This window comes from Meles meles, chromosome 4 (genome assembly GCF_922984935.1).
Source record: "Meles meles chromosome 4, mMelMel3.1 paternal haplotype, whole genome shotgun sequence".
NCBI lineage: Eukaryota > Metazoa > Chordata > Mammalia > Carnivora > Mustelidae > Meles > Meles meles.
In genome coordinates, this window is record NC_060069.1 from 27,557,537 (window position 1) to 27,583,467 (window position 25,931).

General features: G+C 36.3%; 1 protein-coding gene and 1 pseudogene across 9 annotated transcripts in view; both read right to left on the minus strand.

Moving 5' to 3' along the window:
- The window catches only part of NKTR (natural killer cell triggering receptor), a 59,384-nt gene that overhangs the window by 14,643 nt on the left and 18,810 nt on the right, over positions 1-25,931 (minus strand). For 4 of the 9 annotated variants that reach the window (XM_046001542.1, XM_046001541.1, XM_046001540.1 and 1 more), the window contains exons 3-10: positions 18,784-18,858; positions 17,977-18,084; positions 17,439-17,483; positions 15,591-15,678; positions 6,858-6,887; positions 6,189-6,334; positions 4,817-5,039; positions 4,203-4,358 (exon numbers count right to left, since the gene is read on the minus strand). In XM_046001542.1, the coding sequence (XP_045857498.1) occupies positions 4,203-4,358; positions 4,817-5,039; positions 6,189-6,334; positions 6,858-6,887; positions 15,591-15,678; positions 17,439-17,483; positions 17,977-18,084; positions 18,784-18,858 (871 nt within the window). Of the gene's footprint in view, positions 1-4,202; positions 4,359-4,816; positions 5,040-6,188; positions 6,335-6,857; positions 6,888-9,822; positions 9,851-15,590; positions 15,679-16,571; positions 16,587-17,103; positions 17,132-17,438; positions 17,484-17,976; positions 18,085-18,783; positions 18,859-25,931 lie in introns of those variants that run through there. The other 5 variants (XM_046001546.1, XM_046001545.1, XM_046001544.1 and 2 more) reach the window with 5 other exon arrangements.
- Positions 491-1,331, minus strand: LOC123939734 (annotated as a pseudogene).

Consider the following 25,931-nt stretch of genomic DNA (forward strand, 5'->3'; position numbering starts at 1 on the left):
TTTAATTTTTGTATATTATGTGAAGTAAGGGTCTAGCGTTACTCTGTTGCATGTGGAAATCCAGTTGTTCCGGCACCATTTATTGAACAGACAGACTTCTTTCTCAACTAAATGGACTTTGCAGTCTTTCCTAAAATCAACTGGCCATACATACTGCTACACGTTTATTTCTGGACTCTCAAATCTATCCCATTGGTCTATTTATCTATCTTTATGCCAGTACCATACTATTTTGATGACTGTAGCTATGTGTTAAGTTTTGACATCAGAAGGTATGAGTGCTCCAACTTTCTCTTTCTTTTTTCTTTTTCTAAGATTTTGTTTATTTATCTGAGAGAGAGAGAGAGAGAGAGCATGAGAGGGAAGGTCAGAGGGAGAAGCAGATTCCCCATGGAGCCAGAAACCCAATGCGGGACTTGATCCCAGGACTCTGGGATCATGACCTGAGCTGAAGGCAGTTGCTTAACCAACTGAGCCATCCAGGAGCTCAACTTTGTCTTTCTTTTTCAAGATTGTTTTGGCGATTTGGGGCCCTCTACAATTCCATATGATCTGATATTGACTTTTCCATTTCTGCAAAAAGGCTATTGAAATTAGACAGTGATTGCACTGAATCCAAAGCTTGCTGTACTGACATATTAACAATATCAAGTCTTCCAAACCATGAACATGCGACATCTTTCCATTTATTTAGGTCTAAATATTTTGTAATTTTCACTGTATAAGTCTTTTACCTCTTTAAATTTATTCCCAAGTATTTTATTCTTTTAGCTGTGGTTTTAAATAGAACTGCTTTCTTAATTTCCCTTTCAGACTCTTCATTGTTAACATTTAGTTAACAAGCACTTGAAAGACATTAACTCACTGAATTCTCATAACAACACTGTGAGGCAGGCACTATTAGCATCTTCATTTGAAAGAGAGAATTTTAAGATTAAGAGGTTACAAATAAAGAAATACAACTTGACTCTTAAAGCCAATAGGGTTTTCTTTTCTTTCTTTTTTTGTTTTTTTGCCCTGATTCATAATTTAATGGCTGTGCAGGCCTTGGTCTCTTATTTTTGCTTCTCGCAGGCCCACTGCTCTGGGGTCAGAGTTTTCTGCTGAAAGGCATGAATGTGCAGAAGCTCTTCGGCTAGGCATGTGTTCACCAGCTGGTGTCTCTGAAGCAGTGACTTCCCCTCGAACTTGGCCGACAAGTTCAGAGGGGGACGCGCAACGGTTGGGAGTCCTGTCTTCGACTTCCATATACTCTGTCTCCGGGTCCCGCTGCAGCTTTTCCAGGAGGCATTCGGTGCTGAGTTCCATTGTGGCAGCCCAGAAAAGGTGACAGCCCAGCCGGAATGGAACCCCAGCTCCCACCCAGCCACACTGCTTCAGCCCTTCCAAAAGGGTTTTCTAAGACTCTAGGAATCAGGCTCCAGATAAACGTACAAAAAAAAAAAAAAAAATACAATTCTTCTACAGAAGAATCTTAACTACAAAGTATACATATAGCTTTTTTCAGTCATTTCATGACATTACTTAATTCTCACAGTGAGGTAAGTTGGTACTTTTGGTAGGCAACTGCTAACCCCATTTTCCTCATGAAGAAAAAGGACTGAACTCACCTCTACATGTTCAGCAAAAATTAACATTTACATGGGAACCTTTTAGGTACTGATCCAATGCTATAACCCTCTACCTTCTCCCCAGAACATTCTAATTTTATTTGCTGTATGACCCAGAAGTTGGTATTTTCAAAAGCCTGCAAATTATTCTAAAGTACCACTAAGGTCAAGAACAAAGAAACTGCAGTCCAGTGTGGAACCCAAATTCCATTAAGCAAATTACAAATGATATAAGCTTAACTGCTGGTAAATCAGCAAGGTGACAAGTTCACTATGCCTGACGGCCCCTGCTTCTTATCCTTACATATGCTGAGTTCTTGAAGCACACTTAATTACAGCTCCCAAACAACTGATCAAAATCTCTAAGATCTTAATAAAATACATCAATTGTGCTTTGTATGACACAACAACCAGCCAATTATAATTTAAAATAATTCTGCACAAAATAACTTCCAAAAGAACATTATTATGTGACCAAAGAAGAGTAACGACCAAACAAAATTATCAGCACTTTTCAGTCACAAATGCAATCACCTGTTTACCACTACCAGGTAAGAGAGGTCAGCCAACTTTTTCTGAAAAGGATCCGAGAGTAGTAAGTATTTTAGAATTTGTAGCCCAAGAAGAAAATTAAGGCTATTAGGTACTTAAATAACAAGAAAACAAATTTTCACTGATGTTTTATCAGTAAAATTTGAAACATGACACCTGAGTATCATTTCTTTGTACTAAAGATCCAATGAGAGGAACTGAGTTCTTTTGCAGGGGGCGAATAACATTTCACTGAAGTAGGATTCACAGTGCTCCCTATCAAAACAGATGATGCTATTCATACGGTAATGCTAATCTGTAATGAGACTATATGTATTTTATCTTTAAAAATATCTTTTCAACTATATGTATTTTATCTTTAAAAATATCTTTTCAGGGGCGCCTGGGTGGCTCAGTGGATTGAGCCGCTGCCTTCGGCTCGGGTTGTGGTCTTGGGGTCCTGAGATCGAGCCCCGCGTCCGGCTCTCTGCTCCGCGGGGAGCCTGTTTCCTCCTCTCTCTCTCTCTGCCTCTCTGCCTACTTGTGCTCTCTCTGTCAAATAAATAAAATAAAATTTAAAAAAAAAAATATCTTTTCAGGGGCGCCTGGGTGGCTCGGTGGGTTAAGCCTCTGCCTTCGGCTCAGGTCATGATCCTGGGATTGAGACCCACATCAGGCTCTCTACTGAGAGATCTTGTGATTTCTGTCAAATAAATAAATAAAATCTTTAAAAATAAATAAAATAAAATAAAAATAAATAAAAATATCTTTTCACATACAGGGGATATACACATAGTACTTGAAATCCTAGAGAGTGGTAATGGCGTCGCTGTGAGGCCTAGTGCACAGAGCAGCGTATAAAGCAATGGGACACCACCTACAAACTCCACTATAGCTCCACGAGTCTACCGCTGCGGCACAGAAACAGCCCTTGTCTATTTTCTTACACGGAACAAATGGATGTTCCAGTAAAACTTTATTTATGCACACTGAAATCTGAGTTTCATTCAGTTTCCACACTTCACAAAATATTCTCTCCTTTTTGTTTTTTCTACAAACATTCAATCATGAAAAAACCATTTTTTTTAACCTCACAAGCCGTACAGATAATAGACCAAATCTGGCCCATCGATAACACCCACCATCTGACAGAGAAACTGACCTTTCAAGTTTCCTGACTTGTGAAAGCCAAACAGATTTGACCAATGAACTTGGTGTCTTGTATTCTGAGAAAGGAGAGTCCCACTAAAATTTATTAATAAGCCAGAATTTGAAATGAAGACATCAGCATGTTAAGCTTTTAATTCAAAGATACATCTCATTTTATAACAGCTTTTTAAAGTGAGACAATATTAGGATTTAATAAATGTTTAATGAACTAAATGATAACCTTATGTGGAAACCTTACTGTAAACAAAGACACGTGTATCACTTCTAAGCCTCCAACAGAACTATTCACAGGGAACTTATCAATGATATGCCACATTATGGTATTTTTGTTCAAACAACATTTCTTTTAATAATTCTAAACATGAGGTAACACACAAAATATACTACATAGTATTTTTAGAGACCAAATCTAAAGGCACACATTATCTGTCCAGTGCAGAGAAGTTACAACTTTGCAGCTCAGCAAGAGTCACATATTTATGATACTAAACTGTATCCCCAAACACCATGCAATTAATTTTACACTATTCGAACTGGACCACGTTTTATCATTCAACGAATCCAAACAGTTCAACTGACCCTCTGTTCTGACAACCTAATCTCACCTTTAATGAAAAGCCAAGGGGAAAATAGTTAGTAATGAAATCTTTCCAGAGCTCCAGTAAGAACTTCTCCCCTGGCCAACTTGCCTGCCCAACCCCCTTTCCCTACTAGTAGAATGAGAATTCTGCAAGATCAGGTACATGTCATTCATTAACCTAGCATCTCCCATAGTACCACTCAAAGTGCTTTGATTATAGGTCATGCTTAATAAATGAGTGTGGAACTGCAACGAGCTGATGGAATTATCATTCACAGAATGAAAACACTGTGGTTAATCACCCTACTTACGGTTCAGGTTCCACCGTGATAAGAGGCATGTCTCTTCTCAGTAAAAATCGGTTCTCAGGAACTGGAGGAATCTCCTCTGGGCGGACCACAGGCTTCTCCCTTTTAGCATTTGAGTCAACTGACCTTTTTTCATTGGTATAACTCCTTTCGGAGTGACTTGGAGAGAACAAAGCATGTCACCAATGAAAATGTGCTATGTTTGCATTTCACAATAATATTAAATAATATTACGTAATATTAATAGCAATAAAATAAATTTGATAATTACATATCTCACTCAAAAGGTCTGTACAGTTCTCACAAAGAGAACATATAAAGCATGAACACAGTACTAAAATTCTGCTATCCAATTGTCTAACAATCCTAACTTTTTTCTTTTCAAAGCACAGCATGTGGTGGACAAAGATTTTTTTTTCACCTGCAAACACATAGATCTTTGATATGGAATGTCTGTGCTACCCCTAGAATAGTCAAATTTCAAATTAAAGTCCAAAAAATATTACCCTTTTTTCAACAACAGGTTAAAAAGCTAAGTTTTACACAACTGCATACGCTTTCCCCATCAGGGTGTGTGTGTGTTTTAGCTTAAGATTCCCATGGTGTTTCACACTTACCCTTTTGGGCTCATAATGTGTTTATTCCTTGGTTCTTCTGAACTGCTTGCTTCCTTTCGTCTCTTTTTAGAATGTTTAACTTTTGGCCGCCTCTTATGTTTCCTTCTTCTGCTTCTCTCATGTTCAATTTCACTTTCTGAAGAAGATTCTGAAGAGGAAGAGGAATTGGAAGAGGAATCCGAGTCTTCTGAACGAGTTGGTTTCTTCCTTTTTTTCTCAAAAACTTTTAAGAAATATTAACAAGACTATTAGTACTGCATTTCAGTGCCTAACTTTCAGAGTAAAACATGTGACCACCTAGTATCGTAAAACATGCTTTATCAACAGAAAAACTGAAGACAAAATTTAATAAACTTTTCTTCACGTTGATAATACAATGTGCTGTTGAGATTGTAAAGTAACAAAGCCCTTGCCCTCATGAGGTCTATATTCTAGCTGGATCAGGTAAGAAAATAAGTAACTGCATAATATGACAAATGGTAAGTGCTAGGACAGAAACACAAAAAAGCAGAGTAAAGGGAATAGGCAGAGTCAGGGCGTAATTGAAAATTACATTTGGGGCCACCTGGGTGGCTCAGTGGGTTAAGTCTCTGCCTTCGGCTCAGGTCATGATCTCAGGGTCCTCGGATCAAGCCTCATATCCGGCTCTCCGCTCAGCAGGGAGCCTGCTTCTCCCCCTCTCTCTGCCTGCCTCTCTGCCTACTTGTGATCTCTGTCAAATAAATAAATAAAATCTTTAAAAAAAAAAAGAAAGAAAGAAAGAAAAGAGACCTGAAGGAAGTGAGCTATATATGGGGTCATGTAGATATCTGGATGGAGAGTGCTGTAGAAAGAGGGCACAGGCAACACAAAGGTCCCTGTGTGTTTGACCATCTGTATAATGGTCAACATGGCTGGGAAGACAATGAATAAGGGGCAAGAGGTGAGAGAAACTGCAGAGAGCAGACTGCCTTAGAGACCAAGTAAAGCCATTAGCTTTGGCTGACTGAGAAGGGAGCCCTTGGAGAAGGTCACTCTGGTTGCCGTTAAGGACAGATTATAGAAGATTAAGAGTACAAGCAAGGAGACCAGTAGGAATTTACTACTGCTGAGAAAAGATCAGAGAAAAGAACAGAGGTAAACAAACAGGTATGAGGCTACTGCAATCATCCAGGTCTGGAACAAGGCTGACAGCAGGGGGAAGTAAAAAGAAGGGAGATTTGATAAGATTTGTGCATGGCTGGATAGACGGTATAATACAGAAGCATCAGGCTATTGCTATACAACTTGTTTGGTTTCCTCCACTACCAAAATCCAAGAGGTACATTTAAGTTATAGTCTTCAACACGTATTACTGATATCCTAGGTCCCCCCACTACCTCCAAACCCTTACCATCTTTTGTTGATTTTGTGGCAAGCACCCCACAATCAATAACTCGCACATCTGCATAAGGTCTGCTTGCAGCATCTGTTTTCAGATTTTCAATCTGTTCAATTACTTCAAAACCAGAAATAACTAATCCAAAGACGACATGAACCCTGTCATAATACAAATTTGAAAAAGAACTGGTTTGCTGACAATTAAGCCATGAGCAGTATTCACAACTGTTATAAATTACTGGTCTACAGACCTCAATATAAAATAAAGTGTTTGATGAATGAAACAACTGGAAGGTTGTTCAAGTATAACTTGAAATCTGTTTCATAAAAGGAACAAACAACAAATATTACTCAAATTGGGACTCAGTTTTCTGCCTAAAACAATATCCTTTATTTTATGGTAGAGTCTGAGAACAGACTGCCCTTGACACTCAGAAACTATTGCTACAGCGTCACTCAAGATCATGACTAGGAGGTCTATCCATAGGCACAGATAAAGACCCCACTCAGTGACAATAGCTATGAGGTCTCAAGACTGACTAACCTGGGTTCCTTAAGGAGGGGCTTGGCTTTGAGATTAACCCAGAGATCAAGAGCACCCCCTTTAGGTTTATCCATGATCCAACCTGTATTGCACTGGTCACCCAAACAACTACCCAAGGTAATGAAATGTCACTCTTACCCATCCAGGTGTGGAGCAGGTTTTGTGGTACTGTGTAATAAACATCAACACAAAGAAGATGGCAAAAACCAGGTGTTCAGGTGAACAGAGCAGAAGGGTTTAAAGCACATCATGTAGAGAACAAAGAGGTAAAGATAAAAAGATAGGGAAAAAGTTAAATGTGGTAAACATCTAAACTTAAAAACCTTTCAAACAGCAATAGTAGCCATTCTACTGGTTTAAAAAAATCACTCAAGATTTTAACAAATTACAAAGTTGTATTTATTTCTCCAATATGAAGACTATTCTTATACATATGTATGAAACAACTTGGAAATAGATAGCATAAAAATAACATTAAACTTAAAGTTACTCCCGAATCCAAAACAACAAAAGCAAAACAAACTCAAAATTTATCAAAGTAATTAAAAAGAATAAAAAGCACTATCGTTTTTCCTAAGGAAAGAAAAGTGTGATCGATACCTGCACCCCGCACTTAAATGAGTTCTCCTATTTGTTATTTCTCATACTGAGTCAGTCTGCATGTTTTAGGCAGGCAGATGGAGGTAGGCCGCAGGAGTCCTGTTTTCAGAACTTCCTGCCCCTGCCACCTAAAGTGAAGCTCTGCCACTCAGAGCGACCCTGAAAACGCACTAGGGAGCAAACCTTCCCTTTGTCAACACTTCTGACAGCAAGTAAGTAATGAGGGATAACATTATAGACACTGCATTTCTCTGGCCCAAAAATGCCCAACCTGCTTCTTCTACAATTACCAACTGGCAGATAGTCACTTTTGGGAAGCCGACAGGATACATTTGGTTAAAACATTTTTGAACCAAAACTGGGTGTTTCCCATAGCATTTTCACAAATCTTCGCACTATGTGAATTGCAGTGAAAAAATTCAAAAGCAGATAACTGGACTCAGAAGTATATACCACAAAAATCTTAGTTTAGAGAAAAAGAAGAATTTGAGAAAGGACACTGGATTATCAGGCCATGTTTAAAGCAGTCAATTGTGCCAGGAGCTCCCATATCAATTTTTATATTCATTTTAAGGTAATTCTAAGACATGTCATTCAACAAAACACAATTTTAATCTTCACAACAATGTTAAAAATCATTATTCTACAAGGAATGGTAGCATTTATACTTACGTTAAGAACATTCAATTGTGTAAAAGCACTACAGAAATTTTATTTTAAAAACCGTCAATTTAAGTTTCAGAATTTTAAAAGTGATCTGGAGTTTCAAAACCACAAAGTCTCAAATTCTCCTTAGAAGACTGAGAAGTTGTAATTCAAGACAATAAAATAGTAAAAATGAGTAAAAAACAGGCAGAAGAAAAGAAAAAAGATAAAATCTGGCAAGCTGGTGAGGAAAGGAACTAATGCTTAAATAATTAAACTTTGGATAATAACTTTAAGATGGAAATGTGCTTCCCATATACAGAAAACTATACCAGAGCACACTTATAGGAAGAAATTAGTACATATGCTAGACAGTGATTCCACTGTACGAAAGATCTAAGAGGTAAAATCTGTAAAGGTAAACGTCCTACAATGTTAAGGGACAGATTTCAAACATGTAGCAGTGAAAACAAGAAGTGGTTTATTGATTAGGCATTTTCCTCCTCCTTCCTTGTTCCTTTCTCTCACAACTCTCAGATTTTTGGGGGAAAAGCCTACAGATTTTTCTAAAACACACAGAACCCAATTCAGTTTGCCACACTGGCTAACAGAGGAGTCCTGTAAAAACCACCTTATGGCAAAACTCTGGAGCAAATGGTGAGATGAAAACACTCTAGTAATGCAGTGAGGTAGCAATGTACCACTTGAGACTCAGTCTGAGGATGGAATCGCTACCTTTATGACAGATTCCAGTTTTGTTTTGAATTCGAATGACAACTGAAGACAAAAAAACTTGAGTCTTTTACTGCAACAGTGGGGAAAACAAATGAAGACAAGAACAATAATTTCAGGGACAAACTTCAGGGGGCCTGCTGTGCCTGGAGCGGTATGAATAATTAAATCCATCACTCGCATATGCAATTCAGGAGGCAGACATAGGAATGTGCACTTATATGGGGCTGGATTGCATATTAAGAATACCGAAAGTACCTTAAGAAAGCAGCCCCTCGGTGTCCTCAGCCTACATTCCAGGAGCAGAAATAACAGTGTAAAGCAGGCATACTGGCCCTAGGCTGACACCAGACATGGATAAACAGAGGACACGCCAAATGGGCAGGGAGAAATGATATTCCTGGTCCAAGCTATTCAATCCCACTCAACCGGACAAAGAGATCCCATCCCACCAACTCTTAATTGCACTGATCTTTCAAAACTATGCAGTGTTAAAGACCCATGCAGGGCCAACACTCAAGTAAGTTCAGACTTTAAGGCCAGAGACTACCATAAAAATGTAAGTTTACACATGCTTATGAAAACATGCCTGAAGGAGAAAGAACCATAAAACATTTCAAATCATAAAAGCTTTCAATATTTTCACATTTCCATTTTCTCCTGTCACTTAGACACTGATTTTCCAGTTTCCTCCACCCCCTGAATGTACTTTAAAAATATATGCATAAGGATCCATTTAAACTTTGTAAATCCTAGAAATTGAAAAGTGTCACTGTTACTCTAAAAAACAATCTACGTTACTATACCATTACCAAAGAAGCTTTTGGCCGTATACAGAAATTAACAGTTCTGTACTGAAATGAAATCTACACCATTTATATACAATACACCCTCTTCCCTGCCCTCCCCCAGAAGAGGTACGGAAACATGGTGGCAACAAGCCACTGAAATGAAAATATACTTCCCAGGATTAACTACGAACAATAAAACACACTTGCTTTACATGTACTGCTGCCATAAATCAAACAGAAAGTTTTTCTTAAAATGGTTCAATGCACATAACAATAGGATTAAAGAGATAAAGGCAAAGAAAGAAAAAGAGAGCCTTAGAGTAATGAGACATTACCTTTGGAGCGCACGGTGTAACACTCTTTCTGTAAATTTTACACAAAAATGGCAAGAAATAAATTGTAATACACTTTTAAGACAAGACTGAATCTATGTTTAATATCAATATAACTTTGAAATTAAATATTTTCAAGTTTTATGCAAAGCAAGAAAGCTTTTTCAAAATGGAGGGCTCTAAATTTTCTTTCACATAGGATAGGTATGTAGAGACAAACTATGCTTAAGAAAAACACTGTGGTTAAAATGGGAATCTGCTCAGAGGCTTAATATTGTTAACACTAGAGTGTGAGGAACCAAACAGTATATTTCGCTTTGCAAATCCTACAAACTAGCTAAGTCAACAAACATCTTTCTCAACAAGAGAGTAATGTATCCCAAGTACATACATGAATATAAAAATCTGAATCCCCAGGAGGAGTTACTACCAGTGGAAAGCAAAAATTTCAATGAAAGGACTGATTTAAGAGAATTCAAAACAACATTTCAGGGAACTTTCTCTTCTTTTTTTAGTAATTCACTTCAAATAGTTAAAAATCTTTGATGTTTCTACATTTGAAATCTTTTCATCACACACAACGGACCACTATCAGGAATAAGTGAGCAAAGTTTGGACTATAGTTTGTGTTCCACACTTCTATAGTTGTTAAGTCCCTGAAAATAATAAGAATAATAATAATGCATAACTAGAATTTTAAGGATCTTCTCAAAGGTTAAAAAGGCGAGAGAGATGAAAGTACAGAAGTATTCTGTCAAATTTTGGCCACGATACTTGCCTAATCTCTGATTCTCCCCGTTGTAAAAAAAAGTTTTTAAAAAAAATACACAGTCTAACCAACTTTAAATCTATTATACTTTAAACGTATCTGTTATATTCAGACCCAAATCCATGTCATAAATAGTGGACAAAATTCTTTACAAAGGTTTCAGACTACTGAATCTTGAAGTACTTAAAAACAAGCTTTAATTTCTTATAAAGGATTGATACATGAATTACTGCCAAAAAGAATACAACATTTCAAAGAATGTTGTAAAAAAAAGTGACTCCAGGTAAAAAGTAGTATGAACGTAAAGATAACCTGTTTCTGTCTAATGTAGCTCTGAACATGCAATTTTTTCCTTCAACTCCTGACACTACCACATCATCATGGAAGAGGCACCAAATAATATAGAGACACACAGCTTGTATAAGGGCCATGGTAACTAACCAAGCCATGTTACAGAGCTCTCCCTGTGTGTTCCAAAAGTCACCAAAAATGCAGCACTAATATTAACATAATATGTAATACGCATCAAACACTACTAGATACAAAACTCCTTCCAGATTGCTAATACATATGTCACATAAACACTAAGTGATATTAAGACTGTATGTTACAGATGACACTTGAAACTCAGAGAATTTGGTTTATGGTTAAGTTTCAGCAACATCTTGTTGATGAAAAATCTTGCAATGTACACATATAGATACTACTCCCCCCGCCACCAAAAGAAGGAAAAACTAGGACCCCCCCAGGTTACTGACACTTACTAGCATTTATTCTCATACAGATTCATGAGTATGTGGAGGGAAAAAGCATTTCTGCCCAAATTTACTTCTGCTACCCCAAATCGCAACATAGCTTTATAAACCCCTTAACCCAAAACCACTCTTCACCTCCTCCCCTTGCTCTGCTCTGAAACATTAGCACTTCTTCCCCACTCAGGAAAGCAGCCATTCCCAAGCCTGGTTAGAACATATCCTGGAACTACTTTATATTTTCCTCCTCTAGTCCTATTTATACCTGTTAACACTTTTTGCTTAAAGTTTGACTTTTCTGCATTATCTTGTTTTCTTAAGTTTTTATGATTATCATGACCACTGACAGTGGCCAACGACAGAGACTATTCACCAAAGCTCTGCAGGCCTTTCTACTCCATGGTTGTACATAAGATTGCACAGACCAAGTGAAGGAAGACAAATGTAACCACCACGTCAATGTTCTGTTTGCAGCTGATGAAGACTGCTGCCTAATTTAGGCAAATGAGCCTGAAGCTTCTTTGCAGCACCTTTCAGACTGATGGAAATTAGGCAATTACAACGATTTTTTTCCTTTAGGCAAGATGATGTTTGTACACAAATCATTCCACATATTCAGAAACTGAGGATCAACCTACAAAACACCTTCTTCCTTTTATGTCCACATTTTCATACCGAAATGTTTACTTTAAGAATGGGATAGATACTTCATAAGCCAAAAAGGAAAGACAAAACTAACTCAAGGTAAATAGCCAATAGAACTAGAACCATGGTCTCCTGATAGCCAGAACAGTGACTCTAACCCAAGTGATAGTTATTTATACAAAGCTATAAACCACCTAGTCGTTTTAATGACTCCTTCATGCAATACCTTCTTTATCTTTTCAATGAATGTATAGAAAAACAATGAAAATTACAGAATTAACACAATGTTATTACTAACAGCCAAAGGAAAAGAAAAATATTTTCAGGTGTTCATTTTATCCTAGCATTATTTATACAAGGAAAAGGTTGGACAAGATGATCTTGAAATCCTTTTCCACTCTAAGACCTCATAATTCTATAGCTTTTATTATGGTTTCTTCCTAGTGTTCGGCTTCAACAAATAAATAATAAAAGGAACAAAATGACTAAATACCAAGTTAACTTGGTTAGTACTTTCATTCCAGGTCTTTGAATTCTTTCAGAAATACCTCAACATGAACAAACCATTATTTCCTCAGTTATATATGAGGACAGTGCCGTCTATCACTTCCTCCACGTTTCTTGAGCAGTACTATTTCAAAAAGAATAGTAGGCCCCCCCCAAAGCAAAATCATCGTGATTAAAATAGCAGATAAAAGCAGTTACTGCAGAAATCACGAATAGCTTTATAGAAGCAAATCTGATTTTTATCATATACATAAACTGTTTCAACCAAAGAAAGCAATATATGCACATTTAATAAAAATGATGCATGCCTTAGGAAGGGGACGTTTTAAATTTGTCAGTAATGAAGACATTACTTCATTAGTTACTGAACGAAGCACAAGAATCTTTGAGGAATATTTTGATATATACGATGACTTCAAATTTCCTCCTTTGGAATTACAAAGTAGTTTATTTAGAATATGAACTACAAATACAATTTTGCCAAGGTTGTATTAAAAGTCCTTGTTAAGCCTATAAAACTAGAAATTTAAAGGCAGTTCTTGGTGTTTTACCACCCATTCTCATACTATCCTTTCCTGTCTAGAATGCAGAAGAGATGTCTGAGGCACCCCAGCAAGAGCTGTGGTGAGAGGGGCAAGTGCACCACCACCCTTGGGCGGCCCTTGCAGCCCCAGCTTTTAGAAGGCTTAGCTGGGATGACAGACAAAACTTGGAGACAGTACATTATACTTTTTCACTACTTCACTCCAAAATGATCTGGGCTTGCAAGACAGAGATTTTCAAAGATTTTCTTTTTATGGGTCATCATCATCTCCATTTTCCCTTACTATAAAACCAAGGAAGTATTTTGTTTAGAAAGGTGATTGTTAGTTTTATTTTATCCTTCAACGATGGGGAACCGGTACTTTGAGCTAGCATTAAAAAAGGACATGCTACAAAAATCTCTTTAAAAATTAAAAAAAAAAAAAGTATATTTTTTTTGTATGTACAAAAACACTATTACTTTTAAGATTGTTTTTAACTACAAACTCATTTCTAGAAGTAAATTTCAAACTGAAAGTAGAAAATTTTCTTTCAAAACAAGTTCACAGTGATTTTAGTGCCATCTACAGTTAATTATGAAAACAAGCTTAAAACTTTTAATCCTAATTCACAGATGCTAAAATTTTCATTTGGCACTCCTTGCCAGAAACAGCAGTCCAATGTAAAATCAAACTATGTAGAAACAGCAATGGCTGCAATTTTGTTTGATACTAAGCATTTCTACAAAAGACTTAGGCAAGTACTAAGTAACATACAAACAAAATAAATTTTCTGAAGAGAGAATTTCATCATACACCGGATATTAATTTAAGTATGTACCTGCACCGGTTTTTACTCTTAACGTTTGATTAAACAAGCTAACTGGTATGTAACAATGGAAAGAAGCTGCTGCTACCTGATAAATTCAATGTACTCATATTAAAAAAAAGGAAATCTAAAAGAAACTTTAGAGCCCTCAGATGGTAGCTTCTTGACCAATGAATTTCATTAGTTTATCATGTTCACAGTTCAGATAAGCTTAAAAATGGAAATGGGAAACCTCAAAGAGTAAATAGCTTTATATTAAATTACTATAAAAGAAGTTTTTCGAAATATCTCCCACTCCTTTTTTTTTTTTTTTTTTTGGCCTTTAAGAAGGTTAAGGAAAGAAAAATACTCTAGTAGAGAAGTATTAATAACTACTGCTCTATGGGATCAAAAAATGATCTAGGAACAAATGTTTTTGTTCTTCCTTTTTTCCTGCATAGCTCCAGGCACTGACATCTTCCATCAGCTTTCCATTTTTAGGACATTCTTATGAACAGAATGCCCCTTATCTGAACTTTATCAGATCGTGTTGGAAATCTATTTTGCAGACAAATTTAAAATGTGAGATTTATTTTACATGAATAATTTATTCCATTAATGACAGGGAAGCGCCATTCATATTTGTCCATTCAGAAAGATGACAAGAACTTTTTCTGGAAAACCATGAATAAAATATTTCTCCAACATATATAGTACAACTATGGAGATTTACTTCCAATCAAAAGCATTAAACTTCATGCTAGCCAATTATCTTTCCTATTTTAAATCCTGGGATTATAATAAAAATTGGTTTTACAGTAGCTTTAGATAAGAATGTAACTAAAAGGGTTCGCCTGGATGGCTCAGAGGGTTATTAAGCCTCTGCCTTCAGCTCAGGTCATGATCTCAGGGTCCTGGGATCGAGCCCTACATCAGGCTCTCTGCTCAGCAGGGAGCGTGCTTCCCCCTGCCTTTCTGCCTGCCTCTGTGCCTACCTGTGATCTCTCTCTGTGTCAAATGGATAAATAAAATCTTTAAAGAAAAAAAATAAAAAGAATGTAACTAAAAGTATGCCACGTAAGGTTTTGGTTGTGCCTGTATATACATGAAAAGGTGCTTGTTTTTTTAAAAAGCAAATACAGCATTCTGAAGTTTCCTGAGTGCTAATCTCATAAATTTTGGTGGAAATGATTGCAATATTGGGTTAATTCAATTATCCATAGAGATCACAAAAGATTTAAGTTTTTTTTACAATGCTGATGCAACAGCAAAGTTTCTTATCTCTGTACAGTATCAGAAAATAATGGTACCTCTCTCAAATTAGCTCAAAGAACAACAATAAGAGAAAAAGCAACCACACCATGGTTTACTCAAAACAAGTGTTCTCCAGGCCAAGGGCGCATCTAGTCCTAGTCTATGAACAATTTTTAAATGCTGATCAATAGTTAATGTTCCAATCTAGTTTTGGTAAACTGACCCTCCAAACTTGTTAAGTCAAAGCCAGTATCTTTTTTTAAGATGACAACATACTTTGAAAATAAGGTACATCTTCAAGTTGCATCTTTTAAGTACCATCCTTCAAATGGGGGATATATGCTGAATGCTGAGGCGGCTGTTAGAGCTTACTAGTTTCTGCAGTGTTAGAAATTAATAACAAAGTTCAATTTGACAGAATTCTAGCATTTAAACTTGATTTAACTATACCATCTTTCTCATGAACAGCGCTTCTCTGTTTAAGAAAAGCTCATCTCTGAATTATGCCTACTCACATGAAAAACTGGGAACCATTGGTATGTTTCCCTCGATTTGCCATTGACAAAAGGAACGCTCTGTCATGTTTGAGAATAAAGTTTTCATCTGTTTGAAGAAAACACAAATTTGTCAGTCTCCAATTATAAGACACTTTTAAAGTGTAATTAATGTTCACAGTAATAAATAGAAAGCAAAGGATGAAATTCCTCTTCTGGTCAGTATAGATACTTGTCTGAATATTTAGAAAAAAATTTTTTTAACTAATCAAATACAACAGCGTAAAAAGATCAAAAATACTACTTAAAGCCTTGAGGAAAAGAATATACATTTAATGTTTTATACAAACAGCCTTAGAACAGTCACTTTTAATAGTAACATACTTTCGCTAAATGATAATGTAAACTATTAACTTTCAGGGAAAACCAGTAAAGAGATTTTAGAAAAATCTCTACAGTAAAGCTCATTTTCTTCAACTTTCCAATAATCTTACTTAACACACTATATATGGGAGAAGTTTAATAATCTTATGTGCCTAGTTTCTATATGGTAAACTTTTTATTCAACTATATTGAAGCTAGACTATGAGAGCAAAAAATAAAAAGTTACATAAATTAAGTTGTAAGGTTGAATGTAAATTAAATCAAGTATATAGACCCCTAATAGATAGGATCAAAAATTATCTAAGGAGAAAAGTCCCATAAAAACAAAAACTTAAAGGGCAAAATAAAATTTTAAGATACACAAGTATCTGCCACAGGGAACAACCACATTAAAGTGGCCTACAACATTAGCTTCCAATTGCTATAAGGATATAGAACCAGCTAATGAACCTATTTCTTACTGGTTCAAAGGAAAAACTGTTACAAAGATCACTCAAAGATGATTTTAATTCCAGCAGAAATATCTTCAAAACTAATTTAAATTTCCTTGTAACATTCATACAAACAAATTTTTCTTTAGAACAAACAGAAACATAGAAAACTTTAAAAAATGATTACCTTGGGAACAGGCTTCTGAAAAAGAGTAGTAATGCATTTTCCCCCAAAAGAAATATAAATAAGACTATTATAACACTGAAGCTATCATGGCATTAAAATCTAGTAAGATTGGATCCCATTATCAATCTCTGCAACTGACTTTTCTAAGGCTTTTTGGGGCAAGTGCAATAGTTAGACTTAATGCAAATATTACTACTGTAGGAATAAAACACAATCATATCGTTCTAGTATACAAAAGAAAACATACAAACCTTTGAGAAAGTAGGAAATGCCAACTTTTATTAAATGAAATTGTTTGGTTTAGGGGGGAAAAAATACAACTAGATTTTTTTTTCCCTGATGTAGAACTAATAACCCATTGCGAAAAGAAAAAAGATACAGATGCATGTATGAAACAGTATGCAGAATTTTCCAAGTCTTCAAGCAATATAAGAAATTCAGCCACAACCTAACCCAGACTGTCCATAAATTTATTAGGAAGGGTGCAAGGGAACAGAATTGGAGTTTGTGTTACTGAGCTTTGTTCTCTTACCTTTTCATTTTGCAAAAGACCACATTCTCTATAAACAAAAGAATATGTTGACAGTTTTAGGCAGGAAGATAGGAGTTTTCATGTATATAGTTGCCTAACCTCCATGCTGAAAGTCATGTTTAACCATAAAGTTAGCCTTAATTAATCTTGTCAATTACAAGTTACATATTACAATATAATTTATCCCCAAGTTCATGCAAATAAAGTATTTTCATGCAGCATTAGTTTCATGCAAAAAGTGAACTATAAGTAAACCTCTCCTCATTAAAAGTACATGATCAAATTTGCTTTAATATCAGAACTGAAACAAAGGACCATAAAATATTAAGCCTTACCTTTAAAATAGCCACCATAAATTGATTCTCCGCCTTTTCCATTACCTGCAAATAATGAGCTATATTAAATTATTATGAAAATTAAAAATATATTAATACATATAAATTACTTTTTATGCTTTCAATTTGCTAAAGAAGCTAACACCTTGTGACTGCTATAATAAATTCTACAAATCTTCAGTTAACCTCATCTTGAAAATAAAAGTCCAAAAAAGAGCCTACTCCTATTATAATAAACACTATTAAAAATTACCTCCCATTTATTTCAAAAAGTAATCACACCAATAAAATTCAGGAAGAATAAAAATAATCCAAAAGTAGTTGGCATTCATTGTAAGGGAATTCACCAACTATTTATATTATTATTATTGAAAGTACGTAAAAATAAAATGTCTTAGTATTTTGCTTTTCATACATTCTTGCTCTATACATCTACTCAGGGACCACTTAATATTTACATCACACTGTGACACAACACAACAGTATAATAGCTTACAAAACTGATGGATGGTTATTAAAAGCATAACTTTAGCTCTACCTTCGCTGAAGTCCCCACCCTGAATCATGAAGTTTTTAACCACACGATGGAATGTAGAACCTTTGTAACATAACTTCTTCCCAGTTGTTTTTCCAAGGCCTTTCTCTCCTGGGGGAAAAAAAAAAGAAGTGAAATTTAGCTACAAACATCTTCCCATACAAATTGGTACCGTAAGAGATACAAAGTATGCGGCAACAAGGAAATAACACACAAAATAAAATAAATATCAAGCAGCATATAAATGTTAAATTGTGTGGCAGAGACTCTACATGCCAACAGGAGAAAAGAGGGATTAAAAATAGTTATCACTCCAGTAAAAGAGGGCAATCAAGGAATTGGAGCAAAGCATACATGTATTTAAGTGTATCCAAGCATGGATTTAAAAATTTAATGCTATTTTAAAATAACATTATACATGTTTTTATTTTTCTCTACTTTAAAAAATATAAATCCAATTAAATATAATGAAGAAGAGCCATATTATGTTTTGTCTATCTTCTAATTCTAGAAGTCTTGTGAATCTGGAATGCTAAATCTTTGGAGAACACTGAAATTTAGAATGTATGAACTACAATGTTTACAGATGACTTTGTTACACACAGTAGTACTTCTTTTACTTTTGAGACACTTCTTTGTTCTCTCTACCCTTTAAGAATGCTTCCCTGATTTCTTATCAGTGAAAAAGCATTTTTAATGCACTAAAAATTCATTTTACGGCCACTTTTTACAGAAACTATCTACTCTGAGAAGCAAAATAAAACTATAAGTCACAACTTCTCATTGGAAATAATTTAATAATTCATTTACCTGAGCATAGGCAAAGGAAGTTTTTGCATGTTTTTGGACATATGTCTGAGAAGAGCTGAAACATGATGCGACCAACTGAAACAAAACACATTAAAGAAAGGTAAGCAAGATGATTAAATATGCCACATTTTATATGGGAGAAATAGACAGAATTAACAAACTGAAAGGCCCATTTTTGTAATTTAATTTTTCAAAAGATTTAACCAGAAAAAATTTAACTGAGCAATGCCAACTAACAAGAATTCCACGCAATTTGTTAATGTCAGAATTCACAGGCAGTCTAAGTGGTTTCAGTCCTAAAACTGTAGGATTTTAAGTGTCTTATAAAGGGGCTTTACATTATTAGATCCCTTTTAGTACAGTTACCTATCAGAACACTATTAATTTGCTTTAAAATAGTCTCAACAGTTGTCTAATCTATGCCTGAGCCCCTCCAGTGATGATAGCACATCATATCACAAGACAGTCATTGTGGCCGGTACAGTTAGAAGAAAGTTCTTCTGTCCTCTATATCTAGCTTTCTACCTTTATGCAAGAACTGTTTAGAGCCAACCTCCTGAATTGCGACCCACAACTAAAACTCACATTCTATTCCCTGAGAGAGCATAAAGAGAATAGCTTATGGTTCCTAAAAAATACCCAAAACATACTAAACAGACAAAAAACATACAATACACAGGAAATGATAAGGAGCAAGCCTACAAATTTATGCCACAGAAAAGTGCTTCACAAACGTTTTGTTCTCAGGACTCCTTCCAAATCTCAAAAATGATTACACTTTTACAATCTGGGTTATGTCTATTTTCTCTGATCTTTTCATACTTATTTTTTTTCTTTTTCTTTCAGATGATGTAACTCCTTTAGAGCCCTTCTGACTACTATTTACTCAAAAGTTGTCACCTAGGGGCACCTGGGTGGCTCAATGGGTTAAAGCTTCTGCCTTCGGCTCAGGTCATGATCCTAGGGTCCTGGGATAGAGCCCCGTATCAGGCTCTCTGCTCAGCAGGGAGCCTGCTTCCCTTCCTCTCTCTCTGGCTTCCTTTCTGCCTACCTGTGATCTCTGTCAAATAAATAAATAAAATCTTAAAAAAAAAATCAATCTGGGTTATGTCTATTGCTATTTACTATATTATAAATTAAAACTCAGAAATTTTTAAAACACAAGAATATAAAGCATGTGTTCTATCAGCTGTCAGAGTGGTGACATCATTACTTATTGTGTAATCTCTGGAAAAGCAACAGGCAAATTGTATTATTATAAAAGTAGTTTGACTTTGCAGACCTCAAGAAAGGTTCTCAACAAAGTAAAAGATAATATTCTGATTTACAATCACTTTCTTGTGTCCCCTTTACCTTTAATCTAAAGAATCTTCTCCATTAGGAATGAACATTTTTATTCAAAGGGACTTATAAATAAATCAAAATTAACTGTGGACCAAATATAAGTCACTTTCAGCACAGACACAAACTGATTTGATTTATTCTCTGTCACTAAGAACTGAATTTATTCTTCGCCATATCAGTCAGTTCCTCTGAGGAGAAAACAAAGCTACAAAGCTACTACATAAAAGACATCCTTAAGGAATAAAAAGTGGAATTATACAAGACTTTCTTATTCTGTCTATAGCTTCAACGGAGCCCAAATTTTAAAGCAATTTCAAAATGTTCTAGCTGATCTTTATACCTAAAAGAATGAAGAAAAAGGAAATTAGAATTTTAAAGACTGTCTTTATTTTGGAAGAGAGCACTCACGGAGGCACATGCATGGGGGGGGCAGAGGGTGGGGGAGTGAATCTCAAGCAGACTCCCCCACTGAGCAGAGAGCCCAACTCTGGCCAATCCCACAACCCATGACAGCCTGAGCCCAAATCAAAGGTCGGACATCCAACTGACTGAGCCACTGAGTCACCCTAAGAAATTAGAATTTTAAAAAATGCATATAACAACAGTAATATAATTCCCTGTATTTACATGGAAATATTTTACCAGTGTGATAAAAGTATTTTCATCAATCTTCATAAACCCCTGGGAAATGGGTGGCTGGCTGGCATCAAGTTCAAAATCATCTAACTTTGCAAACATATTTAGATACTCGGGATCCCTGTAAGATGGTTACTTTTCTAGATAAAAGGTATTATCTAAACAATAAAAAACTCAGCCTTTTAAGACCATAGTCTTAAACATCAAGTTTTCTTTTTTCAAAACCTTTAATGCCTCCAAAAGAAAGCTGATGAAAGTTTCAAATGTTTCTAGCTTCTCCTTTACAGATGATTAGAAGTTTTGAACCTTCTAGTGCTTTAATACATTTGAAAACAGTTAAATGTGATTACATTTCCAGGCCTAATATTCAAAGAGGGATATTAAACAATAACATTTTTTATTTTTTTAATTTAATTTTTAAAAGATTTCATTTCTCTATTTGACAGAGAGAGCAACAGAGCACAAGCAGGAGGGTGGCACAGGGAGAGGTAGACGCAAACTCTCCGGCAAGCAGGGAGCCTGATACAGGGCATGATCCTAGCACCCTGGGATTATGACCTGAGCCGGCAGACGCTTAATCCACTGAGCCACCCGGGCACCCAAGACAATGATATTTTTAAAAACACACTCACCTCTAATATCTTACCCTCTAACTAGGTGAAGAAAAGAAGATTCTATTGACTGACTTCTCAGTCTCATAGGACAGGGCTTAGAGCAGAGGTTTTGTGTCCTTTACAGCATTATGTTGTTAAGAGTAAAGAAAAAATAGAACAAAACCACATTATTTTGGCCTCAATACCATGATGCAAGGCTGGAAACACTGCCAATACCAGAAAAATAACTTAAAAATCTACAGAAAGAACAGATTAACACAACTGGGTTTGCAAGACATGAGAAAGGCTATAGACATTCAGACATTGGCTGAGACTGTCTTCTTAATTTAAAATGCCTGTACATGTTCAATCTGAAGAGTCTAGAAACAAAAGGCAAGGTCAAAGTTTTCTATCGGGAAAACACAAAAAGATCTCTACCTACGAAGAGGTACACTAGTATTAATTCCCTCCAGACTGAATAAAAAAAGTTTTAAACTGAACACTATAGGATACATTCTAGCAAATACTAGCTTGAACTAATTAATAAGGTCATTAGCAAGATAAACAAGTTTTCCACAAAAGTTTTTCAATTAAATTGCAATAGCCATTTTATAGAAAACAGATACTTTTTTGAAAATCAAAACAGAAAATATTCTGATGTATAGTCTTTAAGGTAAAAAACAGGGTGCCCGGGTGGCTCAGTTGGTTAAGCAACTGCCTTCAGCTCAGGTCATGATCCTGGAGTCCCGGGATCAGGTCCCGCATTGGGCTCCCTGCTCAGCTGAGAGTCTGCTTCTCCCTCTGACCTTCCCCTTCTCATGCTCTCTTATTCTTCTCTCTCTCAAAGATAGGAAGAAAGCAAGCAAGCAAGCAAGCAAGCAAGCAGTGTGGTTCAGTAGTTATTTTCAAAGGATATCAGGCATTAACTGTGATTATAAAACATACTGAAAAGAAAAATGTAAACTAGTTACTTAAGGAAAAGACTGAAAGAGAAGATTCTCTAACACCCCAACTGATTAAAAAAAAGGATTATGATAGCAACGCCATTTCCCAATAGTATATGCCCGAGGTTTACTGTCTCCTGTAATAAATTAACATGCTCTGCTGATGCCTCTTCAGAAAATGATGCTGCCTTTGAATGAATGAATAAGATCGCAGGATACTGTTAACACTACTTATACTTTAGTGGGATTTAGTAATCTTTGTTAATCAGTCATTACTGTCAATAATATTATCTTTTATATGTACTAAGATTTCTTCTTAAGGAACTACCACTGTGCCAATGAATACACACTCCTCTATAACTCTCAAACTAAAATCTGAAACTGGCTTATATTAAGCATAAGTTTGTGTAAGCATCAGCATGGTGTTTTTAGGGCAAATAATATATGATTAAGGACAAAAATTACATAACAGGAATGGCTTCTGATTTTAACCCCAATATACCAACACGCAGATCCTTTAAAAGAGCCATGACAGGGGAACAATACTGAGATTACTCAGGTAATATAAACACATTTTTTAAAAAAGATTTTATTTATTTGGCAGAGAGAGAGAAAGCGAGAGAGAGAATACAAGCAGGGGGAGTGGAAGAGGGAGAAGCCGACTCCCAGGTAAGCAGGAAGCCTGATGCAGGGTTCCATCCCCTGACCCTGAGATCACTACCTGAGCCGAAGGTAGACGCTTAATGACTGAGCCACTCAGGTGCCCCGATAAACACATTTTTAATCACTGGCTACAGACAGGAAAAGCCAAGACACACCTGTGTCATGTTGTAATCCTGATTTGGCCACTAGGTGGCAGAAATAAAATCAGCAAGTACCCATAATCTGCATAAAATCAAATATCACCTTTCAATAATATTGTTTCTTGTTCTTAGAAACACCTGCACTGGAATTAGAGGTGCAGTAGTGAAAAAGGAGACACATATCACAGACATAAAAGATACAGTAGCGGGGCTCCTGGGTGGCTCAGTGGGTTAAAGCCTCTGCTGTCCGCTCAGGTCATGATCCCAGGGTCCTGGGATGGAGCCCCACATCGGACTCTCTGCTCAGCAGGGAGCCTGCTTCCCCCTCTCTCTCTGCCTGCCTCTCTGCCTACTTGTGATCTCTGTCTGTCAAATAAATAAATAAAATCTTTAAAAAAAAAGATACAGTAGCTGGAAAAATGAGCACTGGTTGGAAAAAAAATTTTAAGAAATGGTGTATTACATAGGACAAAGAATACCATACATACAAGTAAGGGATGAGGATTAAGAACAAAGCTATAAACAGATCATATTGGGTAGGCAGAGAGCAAAACCTAGGAGAAAATTAAGGAATGGGTGCACCATTTCAACAAAATCAGGCCAAATATTTATCCATTTAACTGAGCTCCTCCCATGTGTCAGTTTGTTTAACAGCATATAAGACACAGTGCTTGTTTGTGGGAGCTTACAGCTTAGCTGGGAATAACAGCCACAAATCTTAGTGTGATAAGCCATGAGTGGTATGAACAAAATGCACTTATGATCTACCTTAAGCCTGACTGATGTGTGTGAGGGCAGAGGGATAGGGGCCATATCTGTTTTACTCACCATTCTATCCCCAATGATTTGTACAGTGGCTGGTACAGAACAAGTACGCAATAAATAACTGAACAAAAGAACACTTGAAACCACATTATTCAAAGATAGGGATTAACAAAATATAAACAAAGGAATACCTAGATATACAGATAAAAAGTATTCATTAGGGAACGCCTGGGTGGCTCAGTCGGTTAAGTGCCTGCCTTCAGCTCAGGTCCCGATCCCAGGGTCCTGGGACTGAGTCGCACATCAGGCTCCCTGCTCAGCAGGGAGCTTGCTTCTCCCTCTGCCTGCTCTGCCTGCTGCTCCCTCTGCTTGTGCTCTCTGACAAATATATAAATAAAATCTTTTTTTTTTTTTTTAAGTATTCATTATATACCAGGAAAAGTTATTACAAGTGGCATGACATCAAGACATAACTTAAAATCTATTTTCAGGGGCGCCTGGGTGGCTCAGTGGATTGGGCCGCTGCCTTCGGCTCGGGTCGTGGTCTCGGGGTCCTGGGATCGAGCCCCGCGTCCGGCTCTCTGCTCCGCGGGGAGCCTGCTTCCTCCTCTCTCTCTGCCTGCCTCTCTGCCTACTTGTGATCTCTCTCTCTGTGTGTCAAATAAATAAATAAAAAAATCTAAAAAAAAAAAAAAATCTATTTTCAAATGTATAAAGGAAAAGAATCCTTCTAGCATCCAGGCAATAAAATCATGTCACCTACAGGGAAAAAGAAATTAGGCTGACTTCTGATACTTTACATTAGAAACTGGAGACAACAGAACACTGTCTACCATCTTAAAGGGACTAATAGACTGTGAACAAAAAATTCTATATATAGCAAAGGAAATACAACTAAATCCATTTCATCCTGAAAAATCTATCTGAGGGGTGCCTGCCTCCTAGTTAAATGTCTGCCTTCAGCTCAGGTCATGATCCCGGTGTCCTGGAATGGAAATGGAGCCCTGCTCTCAGTGGGTAGCCTCCTCCCCTCCACCCTCCCCACCCCACTTATGCTCGCTCGTTCACTCGCGCTCTCTCTCTCTCTCTCTCTCACTCTGCTCTCAAATAAATAAATAAAACCTTAAAAAAAAAAACTATTTCAAATATAAGCCTGAGATAGGACTCAAAGAACTAATGAGAAAAGGCTATTGGAAAAAAAATGGCATTGAACACTAAATCCATTACAACACAGAATTAAACCCAAACAACCATAGTAATTATGGTTACAAAATATAAATGTTACAACTACTGGGAAACAAAGTATGTATTAGTAATTTTTTTTGTTTTTTTTTTTTAAGATTTTATTTATTTATTTGAGAGAGAGAGAGAGAGAGCGAGAGCGAGCACAAGCTAGAGGAACAACAGGCAGAGAGAGAAGCAGGCAGCCTGATGTGGGACTCAATCCCAGGACCCTGGGATCATGACCTGAGCCGAAGGCAGACGCCTAACCATCATTCTAAAAATGTTCTTTTTCTTTTGAACAGGCAATGTTTTCATGATCCAAAAATCCAACAGCAGAAAAAAGTAAAGAGTGAGAAGTCTTATTCCCATTTCTGTCAATAGGTAATCACTTTCATCAATTTCATGTGTATGCTTCCAGTCTTTTTGTACACACAGGCAAATACTGATATATTCTTATTTTAAAAAGACAGCATAAGTTTGCTAAGAGAGTAGATCTTAAAAGTTCTTATTACAAGAAAAAAACGTAAGGGAAGTTATCACAAGGAAAAAATTTTAACTGTGTGGCGATGGATATTAATAAGACTTCCTGTGGTGATCATTTTGCAATATAAACACATACCAAATCACTATGCTGTATACGTGAAACTAAGATGTTATATGTCAATTATATTTCAAGTTTAAGATAAATAAAAACAAACAGTTCCTTTGTTTAAAAAAATAGGTGGCACATTATGCACATTGTAATATACTCTGCTTTATATACTTCAATGAATATATCATGAAGATACATATCACAGTACATTAAAACCAACGAGAAGGGGTGGAGTTGGTTAGAAAAA